The sequence below is a fragment of the Haliotis rufescens genome, unplaced genomic scaffold (genome assembly GCF_023055435.1).
Source record: "Haliotis rufescens isolate VD_foot unplaced genomic scaffold, xgHalRufe1.0.p SCAF_11, whole genome shotgun sequence".
Taxonomy (NCBI): domain Eukaryota; kingdom Metazoa; phylum Mollusca; class Gastropoda; order Lepetellida; family Haliotidae; genus Haliotis; species Haliotis rufescens.
Genome location: NW_025963791.1, coordinates 14,545,623 through 14,559,504, shown reverse-complemented (window position 1 = coordinate 14,559,504; position 13,882 = coordinate 14,545,623). Strand labels below are relative to the sequence as shown.

General features: G+C 42.1%; 1 protein-coding gene across 1 annotated transcript in view; it reads right to left on the bottom strand.

Moving 5' to 3' along the window:
* Positions 1–7,123: 7,123 nt before the first annotated feature.
* Positions 7,124–13,882, bottom strand: part of LOC125378062 (proteoglycan 4-like) — a 31,279-nt gene continuing 24,520 nt past the window's right edge. Inside the window, exon 3 of the mRNA XM_048392874.1 lies at positions 7,124–7,843. Coding sequence (XP_048248831.1) covers positions 7,124–7,843 — 720 coding nt within the window. The remainder of the gene's footprint in view (positions 7,844–13,882) is intronic.

The following is a 13,882-nucleotide window of genomic DNA, read 5'->3' as shown; positions in this document are numbered from 1 at the left end:
TTGATGTATATTAGCGTTTATTCCCTTTTGTGTCCAAAACAAATTCTTGCTGTTTGAAAAATACCTGTGTTAAGGGAAATGGAATGTTCTGTTAATCAGCACAATGTAATTTCCTGTAAAATCGTCCTGATTAGCATGTTTGGGGATTGACTCATCACATAATCGTTCTTTACTGGGGGTAGCGGCTTTCCCGGAATATTCAGACCAGACCTAGACCTAGATACTTGCCCGTTATCTAACCAGTATTACCAAACCAATACAACACAATGCTGTAAACATGTGGCATAACGTGAATAATGTACCACAGTTTTCAATAAATGTCGCACGCAAGACAGAGTAACAAGTACAATTTTTAAACGGCGTTTTTTGTATGATCGGCCGGGGATCGAACTCCCGTACTATTCTCTTCACACTCTCTATTCACTAGACTACTGAGAGAGACACAGAGAGAGAGAGAGAGAGAGAGAGAGAGAGAGAGAGAGAGAGAGAGAGAGAGAGAGAGAGAGTATCTGTGCCTGTGTGTGTAAGTGAGTGAGAGGAGGGGAGGGTGATACAACGAACGTGTACGGGAGAAGGCTATCCAGACTGCATGTCCATTCCGACGCCGATGCCGACGCCGATGCATGCTTTACTCTGTGCTATGTGTTTGCTTTCACGACACTTTGTAATGAATCAGTTTCTTGAAGTACTGTACTCAAAGTGGTTTCCTCAAAGTATCGATGAAACCGCAACACCGGTATACGATCGGAATGTTGTCGTTGTTTCAAGACGGGGTCTGTTTACCATTGTTCGTCTCCACCTGTTAGTTCCGATGTATTGACTCATTCATACAAGAACCTCCGAAGAGCCAGAGTGGTTACGATAATGAAATATTCCCCGTCCTTGTGGGTACCGTGATGTAACGTGTTTGACAGCCCCACCCCCGCGTTGCCGGCTGCCAGGTATTCCGGGGGAGAGGAGAGGGGAAATACAGCGTGTACGAGAGAAGGCTATCCAGATCGCATGCCGACGTCGTGAGTTGATGCCCACCACGCATCATCGTAAATGATGTTGTTGTTGTAGAAAAAAATTACAATGAAAACAAAACTGATCAGCGTCATACTAAGAATACTCTAGTTTCTTGTTATTTCTACACTTGATCTCAGTGTTCAGCGCCTCATGGTTCTCCCTGGTAAGTCAAACTTTCAGGAAAGAAGCTGTTATCAGATATTATACATAACGTATACTTTTAATGCTGGCTTATGGTTAATATATTTTCTGGAATGTCTTTAATTGAAGTCTTCTATGAATATATATTTTACCCGAACATATTTCATTGCTTCAAGTTTATCAGTGATTCTTTGTTTCACATCTATCACACCATGGATAAAGCTTCATGACAGTGTTACCGGATCTTTTCAGTCGCTTAAAGATGCAGTTCCAATATAGAGGATAATCAACGTTGCCAGTGTCCTATATCCAAATCAAGAGTGAGTGAGTGTGGTTTTATGCCGCTTTTAGCAATATTTCAGCATTATCACGGCGTGATGAGCTTCAAACATTGTACCCATGTGGGTAATCGAACCCGTGTCTTCGGCGTAACGAGCGAACGGGTTACACGGGTTACACCACCGCCCAACCCCAAATCAAGAAAAAGGTTGTATAATATATATTTCTTACTCTCACGCCTTCCATGTCAGTAGAAAGCCGTCGGTAGGCTGCAACAAACAACCATGGGTTCCTCCACCCCTCCTGGGATGCCGGGCTGAAATAAATAGCGCATAGCGAACTGGATAACTGAAATTATGGATTATACGTCCCTTGTGTTTGTTTGTTTATTGTTTAACGCCACACTCAGCAATATTCCAGCAAAATGAAGGCGGTCTGTAAATAATAGAGTCTGGACCAGACAATCCAGTGATTGATATCATGAGCATCGATCCACGCAGTTGGGATCAATGACATGCATCAACCAAGTCAGCGAGCCTGGCCACCCGATCCCGTTAGTCGCCACTTACGACAAGCATAGTCGCCTCTTACAGCAAGCATGGGTTGCTGAAGACCTATTCTACTCGGGATCTTCACGGGTGAATGGATGGTGTAAGAGTTTAACTACTCATTCACGGGGGACAGATAATCCGTGATCTCGAGCTTCGAAGTTATTTTATATATTAAGAAATAAGTTATAATATTCTACGAAAGAAAACAAAGAAAATCGTATGAAATGTCAACCTTACAGAGAAACGTCACTGATGACGTCAACCTATTGTTCAGATGACGTAATGCTATCAATTTGTAACGTCATGAAAACTGATTATTATCATCCAAAACTGGCTCCCACAGGAGATATCGCTTGGATGAGATCAAGCGATATCTACACTGTAGATATCGCTGCAATGAAATTACATCACAATGCTTTGCAGACCATTGTGACATCACTGGTTACCATGACGTCACAATCAAATGACATCACTAATGGCTCTGCTACTGAAGCTGTTTGCAGTACTTTTTACACTGAAGACACTGCTAATTACTGTCTAAAAATTGAAAAAGTTGAAAGAATGATGTTGGATGATAAATAAAATCTCACCCTCGTGTCTTTTGATATCAAATATATCAACACGAGTTGATAAAAGTGGCAAAAATCCTCGGCAAGCCTCGGATTTTTCCACTTTTATCAACTCGTGTTGATATATTTGATATCAAAAGACACTCGGGTGAGATTCTCTATTTCTCAACAATGGTGGAATGTGTCACCATATCGCTAATCAACATTAAAAAATGCATATGTATAAAGTTTGCAACTAAAATATGTAACATCACCTGATCTTTTTACCCTAACATGCGCAAATATTGGAATGTTATTACACTTGATCTTTGAACTCCTTCAAGTTTGTGAAATTAGAGCACATTGCATGTTATCATCATCGGCTGACAAAAAAGGGTCATCCATTTCTTGGGCCTAATGTTCGCCTGTCAGTTGCTTTCATGCTTACAAGAGGGCCTAGTCTCCCGTGATGACGTCACAAGCCTTGTATGACATTGTTGTTAATCACAATACATAGTCAATATACAGCTGTGTCATATATTTGGTACTATCATCATGGACGACGACATGAGCGTAGCTAATTACACACAGGAACTTTCCTCTCACCACAGACAAGTTGCTGTCTACACGCTGATTACATACCATCTCGATATCTATCAGGGGCCACTTTCACAAAGCGGTCTATGTGTTACCACTGTCCTAAGTCTTGATACGGCAGTCCTTGCGCTAAGGTCTACGAGGTGATTGTAATCGCGAATTTGTCAAAATATGTTTCGAAGCGTAGTCGCCAATTTGAAATAAGTGCCGTAAAGCACGAGAAAACTGCCTTCTGATTGGTCATTCCACTGGTCGGTCAAAGTTCGCGCAAGGTCGGTCTGACGTTACCCGTAATGGGATGTCCTCAGATCTTTGTTTAGCGGTAGCGAGAACTAAGATCTGATTTTAATGAGATTGTGTATACAACAAGAGCAGCCAACTCTAATTCAAATCTGCGACAGCACTTGAAATTGCCACAAGACAATTACTACAAATATTCACACTAAACTACTTACGCAAAACACCGGTAACAATTTGTTTTCACAAATATGTCCTGTTTCAGCGATTACTGTAAACTTGAGTTAAAGTATAAGGGAGGGGAGGTAGGAAATACCATTGGTTAAGGCTCTCGCTCGTCTCGCTGGAGATTCGGGTTCGATTCCTGAAACTCTTTCTTGGTGTTTCTGGTGTAAATATCGTTGGAATTGTGTGCTAAAGCGGCGTCAAACAATACTCAATCAATATTGTTGGAATTGCAAAAGTACAAACACTTAGATTGCTTTGTGCAGACGAGCCTCCGTGTGAAACAATCAAAACGGATAAAACATTGCAAGCACATATAATGTTTCAACTCGTTCATATATAAGTGAAAAGGAGTCTGTACAGTAGCAGATATACACCAGACACCTTCATGTCTGTCTGCGTTACTGGCTGGGAGCCAAGGTCACTCGACATTAACATTCAGTTGTAATTGTCCTGATACACATCTAGGCATGTGCAACACGGTGCAGGAGAGACTCAACATTTAATATGCCAGGGAATTTCACAGTTAAACGACACTCACCGCAATAATAAACACGGAAGGCACGGAGCCTTATCCATGTGTTCTACAAGGGGAATACGTGGCACTGGCCCCAAGCCTTATCCCTGTGTTCTACAAGGGGAATACACGGCACTCGCACCAAGCCTTATCCCTGTGTTCTACAAGGGGAATAGGTGGCACTCACAACAAGCCTTACCCCTATGTTCTACAAGGGGAATACGTGGCACTCACAACAAGCCTTATCCCTGTGTTCTACAAGGGGAATACATGGCACTCGCACCAAGCCTTATCCCTGTGTTCTACAAGGGGAATACACGGCACTGGCCCCAAGCCTTATCCCTGTGTTCTACAAGGGGAATACACGGCACTCGCACCAAGCCTTATCCCTGTGTTCTACAAGGGGAATACACGGCTCTCGCACCAAGCCTTATCCCTATGTTCTACAAGGGGAATACGTGGCACTCGCACCAAGCCTTATCCCTGTGTTCTACAAGGGGAATACATGGCACTCGCACCAAGCCTTACCCCTGTGTTCTACAAGGGGAATACGTGGCATTCGCACCAAGCCTTAACCCTGTGTTCTACAAAGGGAATACACGGCACTCGCACCAAGCCTTATCCCTGTGTTCTACAAGGGGAATACACGGCACTCGCACCAAGCCTTATCCCTATGTTCTACAAGAGGAATACATGGCACTCGCACCAAGCCTTACCCCTATGTTCTACAAGGGGAATACACGGCACTCGCACCAAGCCTTATCCCTGTGTTCTACAAGAGGAATACACGGCACTCGCACCAAGCCTTATCCCTATGTTCTACAAGGGGAATACATGGCACTCGCACCAAGCCTTATCCCTATGTTCTACAAGGGGAATACATGGCACTCGCACCAAGCCTTAACCCTATGTTCTACAAGGGGAATACATGGCATTCGCACCAAGCCTTATCCCTGTGTTCTACAAGGGGAATACACGGCACTCGCACCAAGCCTTATCCCTGTGTTCTACAAGGGGAATACGTGGCACTCGCACCAAGCCTTAACCCTATGTTCTACAAGGGGAATACATGGCACTCGCACCAAGCCTTATCCCTGTGTTCTACAAGGGGAATAGATGGCACTCGCACCAAGCCTTATCACTATGTTCTACAAGGGGAATACATGGCACTCGCACCAAGCCTTATCCCTGTGTTCTACAAGGGGAATACGTGGCACTCACAACAAGCCTTATCCCTGTGTTCTACAAGGGGAATACATGGCACTCGCACCAAGCCTTATCCCTGTGTTCTACAAGGGGAATACACGGCACTGGCCCCAAGCCTTATCCCTGTGTTCTACAAGGGGAATACACGGCACTCGCACCAAGCCTTATCCCTGTGTTCTACAAGGGGAATAGGTGGCACTCACAACAAGCCTTACCCCTATGTTCTACAAGGGGAATACGTGGCACTCACAACAAGCCTTATCCCTGTGTTCTACAAGGGGAATACATGGCACTCGCACCAAGCCTTATCCCTGTGTTCTACAAGGGGAATACACGGCACTGGCCCCAAGCCTTATCCCTGTGTTCTACAAGGGGAATACACGGCACTCGCACCAAGCCTTATCCCTGTGTTCTACAAGGGGAATACACGGCTCTCGCACCAAGCCTTATCCCTATGTTCTACAAGGGGAATACGTGGCACTCGCACCAAGCCTTATCCCTGTGTTCTACAAGGGGAATACATGGCACTCGCACCAAGCCTTACCCCTGTGTTCTACAAGGGGAATACGTGGCATTCGCACCAAGCCTTAACCCTGTGTTCTACAAAGGGAATACATGGCACTCGCACCAAGCCTTATCCCTGTGTTCTACAAGGGGAATACACGGCACTCGCACCAAGCCTTATCCCTATGTTCTACAAGAGGAATACATGGCACTCGCACCAAGCCTTACCCCTATGTTCTACAAGGGGAATACACGGCACTCGCACCAAGCCTTATCCCTGTGTTCTACAAGAGGAATACACGGCACTCGCACCAAGCCTTATCCCTATGTTCTACAAGGGGAATACATGGCACTCGCACCAAGCCTTATCCCTATGTTCTACAAGGGGAATACATGGCACTCGCACCAAGCCTTAACCCTATGTTCTACAAGGGGAATACATGGCATTCGCACCAAGCCTTATCCCTGTGTTCTACAAGGGGAATACACGGCACTCGCACCAAGCCTTATCCCTGTGTTCTACAAGGGGAATACGTGGCACTCGCACCAAGCCTTAACCCTATGTTCTACAAGGGGAATACATGGCACTCGCACCAAGCCTTATCCCTGTGTTCTACAAGGGGAATAGATGGCACTCGCACCAAGCCTTATCACTATGTTCTACAAGGGGAATACATGGCACTCGCACCAAGCCTTATCCCTGTGTTCTACAAGAGGAATACACGGCACTCGCACCAAGCCTTACCCCTATGTTCTACAAGGGGAATACATGGCACTCGCACCAAGCCTTATCCCTGTGTTCTACAAGGGGAATACATGGCACTCGCACCAAGCCTTATCCCTGTGTTCTACAAGGGGAATACACGGCACTCGCACCAAGCCTTATCCCTGTGTTCTACAAGGGGAATACATGGCACTCGCACCAAGCCTTACCCCTGTGTTCTACAAGGGGAAAACGTGGCACTCGCAACAAGCCTTATCCCTATGTTCTACAAAGGGAATGCGTGGCACTCGCACCAAGCCTTATCCCTGTGTTCTACAAGGGGAATACACGGCACTCGCAACAAGCCTTACCCCTATGTTCTACAAGGGGAATACATGGCACTCGCAACAAGCCTTATCACTATGTTCTACACGAGTATGGTTCAGACAAGCCCAGATAAATATACAGGGGGAATCTGGGATTCAAACCTACGATCATAGATATCTTGCCCACCTAAGGGACGTAACTCTGCACAACGAATTGCACCTAAGACGACTGTGCCAGCCGTGCCTCTCGAACCAGAGAAACATTTCATTGCTCTTTACCCTCAGATGTCATACACCTGTTTTTTGTAGAGCTGAGAGGTTTCAAGAGTTCGCGTTGCTGGTGTTGTGTGGTAGACTGCGCTCTGACGTTCGGATGTGTGTCGGTCATGTCTCTGAAAGGTGGGGTGGGGTCGAGTGGGATTTGTTGGGCTAAGGTGAAATAGTATCGAGGTAGAGTGGTGTGCTGTGTGGCGGTGGTCTTGGATAGGGTGGTGCCGCTTGGCTGTGTCGGATGGACTGGTGGTGGGTGAGGTGGAGGGGTGTTCGGTGGGCTTGTGCCGGCTGGTGTTGGGTGTGGTTGAGTCGGGTTGTGTTGGATGGGGTGGGGTTGAGTCGGGTTGTGTTGGATGGGGTGGGGTTGTGTCGAGAGGGGTTGGATGGGGTGGGGTTGAGTCGAGAGGGGATGGATGGGGTGGGGTTGTGTCGAGAGGGGTTGGATGGGGTGGGGTTGTGTCGAGAGGGGTTGGATTGGGTGTGGTTGAGTCGGGTTGTGTTGGATGGGGTGGGGTTGAGTCGGGTTGTGTTGGATGGGGTGGGGTTGTGTCGAGAGGGGTTGGATGGGGTGGGGTTGAGTCGAGAGGGGATGGATGGGGTGGGGTTGAGTCGAGAGGGGTTCGATGGGGTGGGGTTGTGTCGAGAGGGGTTGGATTGGGTGGGGTTGAGTCGAGAGGGGATGGATGGGTTTGGGTTGAGTCGGGTGTTGTTGGATGATTATGCTGATGCTATATAGAGGTTCCATGTTGCACTGAATTGACTTCCTACCTGTTCCCACTTTATGCTGTACAAATACATGGCGATGTAATCAAATGATCTGCTTGCTTTATCAAACCTGAACACCTTCAGAACATAACGTAGAGTTCTCCACATGCATCTGGAATGTTTACGTTCTTATTTGTCTATCACAAAATGCAGAAGGAAACACACATGCTGTGTTCTTGTATTCCCGGGGTATATTCACTTTTATTCTGCACGGGTTTCCTTTAATCGTAGACGCACGTACTGGGTGGTCTTATTGGCGAAATGCATCATGGTAAAACACGGTTCCCTATAAACTTTATATATAGAAATTGGTATGTTCCGTTACGTAATGAAATCTTGAGCAATGGTTTTTCATATGTTAAGTTTAAATGTAACGAGATTAATGTTTACCGACAGGTTTTGGCAGTAGGTTAATACAACCGATACTTTGCAACCCCGTAAGTTTGGACCTCCTTATTCCGGAATATTGGCTTTCCGGACGATATAGTTCGGTAAAATCAGTCAATGTGTAAAATCAGTCAATGTGTAAAATCAGTCAACGTGTAAAATCAGTCAATGTGTAAAATCAGTCAATGTGTAAAATGACTGATATTTTCACAAAGGCAATTTACAAAACGCCCATTTATTTAATATATTGTGATGTTTTTAAGCCCTTTTTAAACTTTTAGTCAATCTGACGAGAATTCTTTTTTGTAAAATGACTGAAATATTTTGGCGTTTTGTAAATCGTCTAAGTGAAAAATTCAGTCATTTTACACATTGACTGATTTTACACTTTGACTGTAACATATATACAAAGTTGTATTTTTCTTTACCAAGAATTCTTTATTCCGGGTATTTCTTAATCCGGATAGGTTCGTTGGAAGGGTGTTGTGACGATTAACCTGGCTTCATTGTTTATAGGGCGGTGGGGTAGCCTAGTGGTTAAAGTGTTCGCTCTGCCACGCCGAAGGTCCAGTTTCGCCTTCCCACATGAGTACAACGTGTGAAGCCAATTTCGTCGCTGTCATATTGCTGTAACCTTACAAAAAAAGGCGGTAAAACCACACTCACTTACTCACTGTTTATGATAAAGAGGCTGCTTCAGTGCAACAAGCCAACTGGACAACGAAACTCGAGTACATATAGTCCTCATTTTGTAATCCTTTAGTTAATGTCCACAGTTGTATGGAATCCTAGTAGGGACATTATCGCATTGTCGCGACAATGCGATAATGTCCCTACTAGGATTCCATACAGTTAATATATTGCATTTATAGGATAACACATTAGTTGTGTTTTCCGTCTCCTTTAGCAACATTCCAAGAGATGACTAAGAATTGCCTTCACTCATAGTACGGAACCTCGGACTTTAACCTCTAGCCTACGACACCTGGGGTGAGAAATATATGCGGAGAAAACTTGACATGGTGAAACAATATTGTTTTACGCCCCAGCAATATTCCAGCAATATCACGGTAGCCTGAAATAATGGCGTCTGTATCTTGGTATACATGATAAACGATCAACGCCCTCCGGGCACAATAACACGATAACCACCCGATCCCCATTATAGTCAGTTGTTTCGACAAGTATCGAGCACTGTGGCTACATGAGACGAACTAGGCCAGGGTGCCAACGTGATCGTACAGGCAGCCGGAGTCCTACATGTGCTCAAATAGCCGGTGTGAGTGAATGAGTGAGTTGGTTTTAACACCACTTGAACAATATTAAAGTAAACCATGGAATCAGAGCTTAAAACACAGCCACACTGACCATGATAGAAATACATATATCCATAAATACCAAAAACACTGACTATGTACAAATACGTTTATCCATAAATAAGATAGTTGCGTGATAAATCGCAAAGAACAATGAAGAACGAAGTGTGTCGGAAATGTCGGACAAGTCCATTATTTGAACAGGGGTGAAAAGTTTGGTATTTCCCGCATATTCTCACAATCCTCACGGCGATTGTCTGTACCTTTTCTCCTGATACACCTCTCACACTGTTGGATGTGATCGTTCGGCCACTGCGTTTATCCGCGTTGCCCAGCTATACAGCTATACCAGCTAACACAAAACATTTTCAAAACATTTTCGAAAGGTTTCATTGCAGTTTTTCAAAAACATTTTCGTCAAAACATTTTATTAACGATTTATATTTTTATATTTTTTTAATTATTCAAAATGTTATTGAAATGTTTTCAAAATGTTATTCAAGAACAGCATGCTATAACATAGGCGAAACTATTTCATAACATGTTAATACAATGTTTTCAACACGTTGCAGAAATGTTTTGCCAGACAAATTTAATGAAAGTTATCATCATGTTTTAAATACATTGTGTACACATATGTAAAATCTTCCGAATAAGGTGTAAATGTTTTATAATTATTCCAAATGTTATTGAAATGTTTTTAAAATGTTTTTCAAAAACAACATGCTATAACACGGGCGAAACTATTTCATTACATGGTAATACAATGTTTTCAACACGTTGCAGAAATGTTTTGCCAGACAAATTTAATGAAAGTTATCATCATGTTTTAAATACATTGTGTACACATATGTAAAATCTTCCGAATAAGGTGTAAATGTTTTATAATTATTCCAAATGTTATTGAAATGTTTTTAAAATGTTTTTCAAAAACAACATGCTATAACACGGGCGAAACTATTTCATTACATGGTAATACAATGTTTTCAACACGTTGCAGAAATGTTATGCCAGAAAATATTTCATGAAATGTTATTGAAATGTTTTCAAAATGTTATTCAAGAACATCATGTAACATAGGCGAAACTATTTCATAACATGGTAATGCAATGTTTTCAACACGTTGCAGAAATGTTTTGCCAGAAAATATTTCATGAAATGTTATTGAAATGTTTTCAAAATGTTATTCAAGAACATCATTTAACATAGGCGAAACTATTTCATAACATGGTAATACAATGTTTTCAACACGTTGCAGAAATGTTATGCCAGAAAATATTTCATGAAATGTTATTGAAATGTTTTCAAAATGTTATTCAAGAACATCATGTAACATAGGCGAAACTATTTCATAACATGGTAATACAATGTTTTCAACACGTTGCAGAAATGTTATGCCAGAAAATATTTCATGAAATGTTATTGAAATGTTTTCAAAATGTTATTCAAGAACATCATGTAACATAGGCGAAACTATTTCATAACATGGTAATACAATGTTTTCAACACGTTGCAGAAATGTTATGCCAGAAAATATTTCATGAAATGTTATTGAAATGTTTTCAAAATGTTATTCAAGAACATCATGTAACATAGGCGAAACTATTTCATAACATGGTAATACAATGTTTTCAACACATTGCAGAAATCTTCGGTTAGAACATATTATCATGAAATGTTATCCCCATGTGAGTACCGATAACGACCCCAACAGCCTATAGTTGAACACAAGTTCCCCAATAAGCACACTCAGTTTTCATAATGTTGTGCATTGGTAATGCAGCAATAGAACATTTTCACAACAGTTACAGTTTAATCTGAAGACTAAATGTCTAAGGAACATGTAGCAGATATGAGTAAGACAAACCTTCACATGAATTGTTTGATGCTGAACACAGATACTGTCACAGTCAATTACATTTAGTCCCGCATATTTTGCGGGGACGTGAGAGATGACCATTGAGAGTGAGTGAGTGAGTGAGTTGGGTTTAACGCCGCTTTTAACAGTATTCCAGTTATATCACGGCGTGTCAGCTTAATGTGGGAGGAAAGCCCGAAGTGATGCAGGTCTCAGACGTTTACCACTTCGGTGAAACCCACGAGGACGGGTATGGTGCTGACAAACCTAAAAACATAATCGGGGCGAACCGGGATTCGAACCCACAGTCATAGGTTTCCGGCGTGCCCAAGGGACGCAAAGACCATTGAGAAGTGAATAAATATAGATCTATGGTAAAAGACGCAATCTCTTACATTAAATTATTTTTCATGACTCTGTTTTTCAAATGTACGCTAGCCTTTTAGGGCCATTTGCTTTTTTACTGTTTTTGTAAAATTCAAATTTCAAGATACATAAGTATTTTGAAACTTCTGTATCTTGAAATGTGTTTGTTTTGACAAAATGCCTTGTTGTACAGAAGCGTTTTAGGGACATTTGGTTTTTTTTCTTGAAATTTCAAGATGGTATGTTGAAATTTCAAGATACATACTTAGTTGAAATTTCAAGATAACCATCTTGAAATTTCAACTTATTACCTTGAAATTTCAGGATACTAGGTTGAAATTTCAAGATACTAAGTTGAAATTTCTAGATTATAAGTTGAAATTTCAAGATACTAAGTTGAAGTTTCAAGATACAGAAGTTGAAAATTAAAGATAATGATCAAGAAAATTTCAAGATACTAACTTGAAATTTCAAGATACATACCAACTTGAAATTTCAACTTATTATCTAGAAATTTCAAGTTTATTAGTATCTTGAAATTTCAAGTTACTACTAATTTAAAAACCCAAAATGCCCCTAAAAGGATTCCGTCTCGTGAAAAGACGTCGGAATGACGTCACACCATTACGTCATAATGTGCACCCGCCATCATTAGTTCAAGTTTACCCTACATCCAAGTGACATTATGCAGCAACAGCTGGATCATCGATCTCTGATTTCTTAGGGGGTAAGTTCATTTTCAAAAGCAGTAAACGCTTATCTAAGCAGTATCTAAATGGCATTGTGTAAATATAATATTTGTTACATTTGACCATTTTCTAAATGGCATTGTGTATTCATAGCTTTCGGCCATGGGAGCTGTGCCAATTTATACTTGTCAGAGGGGTACACAAAGTACGTGATCTAGGGAAGCTTTGCAAAGCGCGAATCGCTTGCAAGCGATGTACAGTGATTAGCCTTACAACAGTGCGCTAACTTTCAGCCGCTTGCAAGCGAAACAATCGCTGGCTGAGGTCGCTTCGTTCTCAAACCAAAATGGCGGCTGACTTTGACAGCGGGACAAGACATTCCTGACTGGATCAACCAGGAAATGAGCAAAGGTAGATAACACCCCACCATCCTTAGTCTGCTCCACATCTTCAAAGTAGTCGTAAATTTCATCAGTTCGTCATCATCGAGCCTCTTTTATAACGTTCTTCTACGTCAAGGCAACCAAGCGGTAGTTGCGCCGCAATTTTGGAAGAGTGTGCATGCGCTTCGAACTGTTGCAGTGATTGATTTGCTTTCTCAAAGCGATTCGTGGCTTGCAACGCGCCCCTAGTCTACCAGTTGTCGGATTTTCATTTTTGTGGAACCTCGGTGGCTGAGGGGATTAGACAATAACATTCCTGATAGCCTAACAACTGAACCAGACACCAACCTGCACAATACGCAATGATCGAAGTCAAAAATTCAATGTGCATATGCGTAAAATATATTCCATTATGTACTTGAACAATCATCAAATTCATATCAGCAGACTTTTACCCGTGTTGAATGCAGAGCATATCGTGTAATTATAGCGTATTCCAGAGGTCAGCTTGTGGCATATGACATTGTGTAGAAATACAGAGGGATACTGTTGTATTTAAGCCGGCGGTGTTTCTCAAGGCCTCGTAATGTTAATGTCACGGTTTGTTTGATACCAAGTTTGTTTCAAACGGGATCTGTCGTTGCAATCAATTGTTAGTAATAGTCGCATTATTAAATGTGGCATTGAAATGAAGTTCACAATGCATAAGGGCCCTGGTGTAAACAACTACGAAAATGGACTTGCACACCACTTGATATTTGTTCAAGTTCAAGTTCTTTATTTCACCAAAACCACTCACAGTGGTTCACGGTACAATTCAATTTTATTTGTAGCACTCAACATTTGTCAGGGGCCACATATTTGACTAAATGTGGCTATTTTGGTTCTTAGAATATGTTGAGTAGTGAGTATATTTATATGAGGCAGTTTCACAATACCTTTGCGAACTCTTGAAGTCAACAAAAACACAATACATTTTTGTTTTGTTTTCTGACTGTCAGTC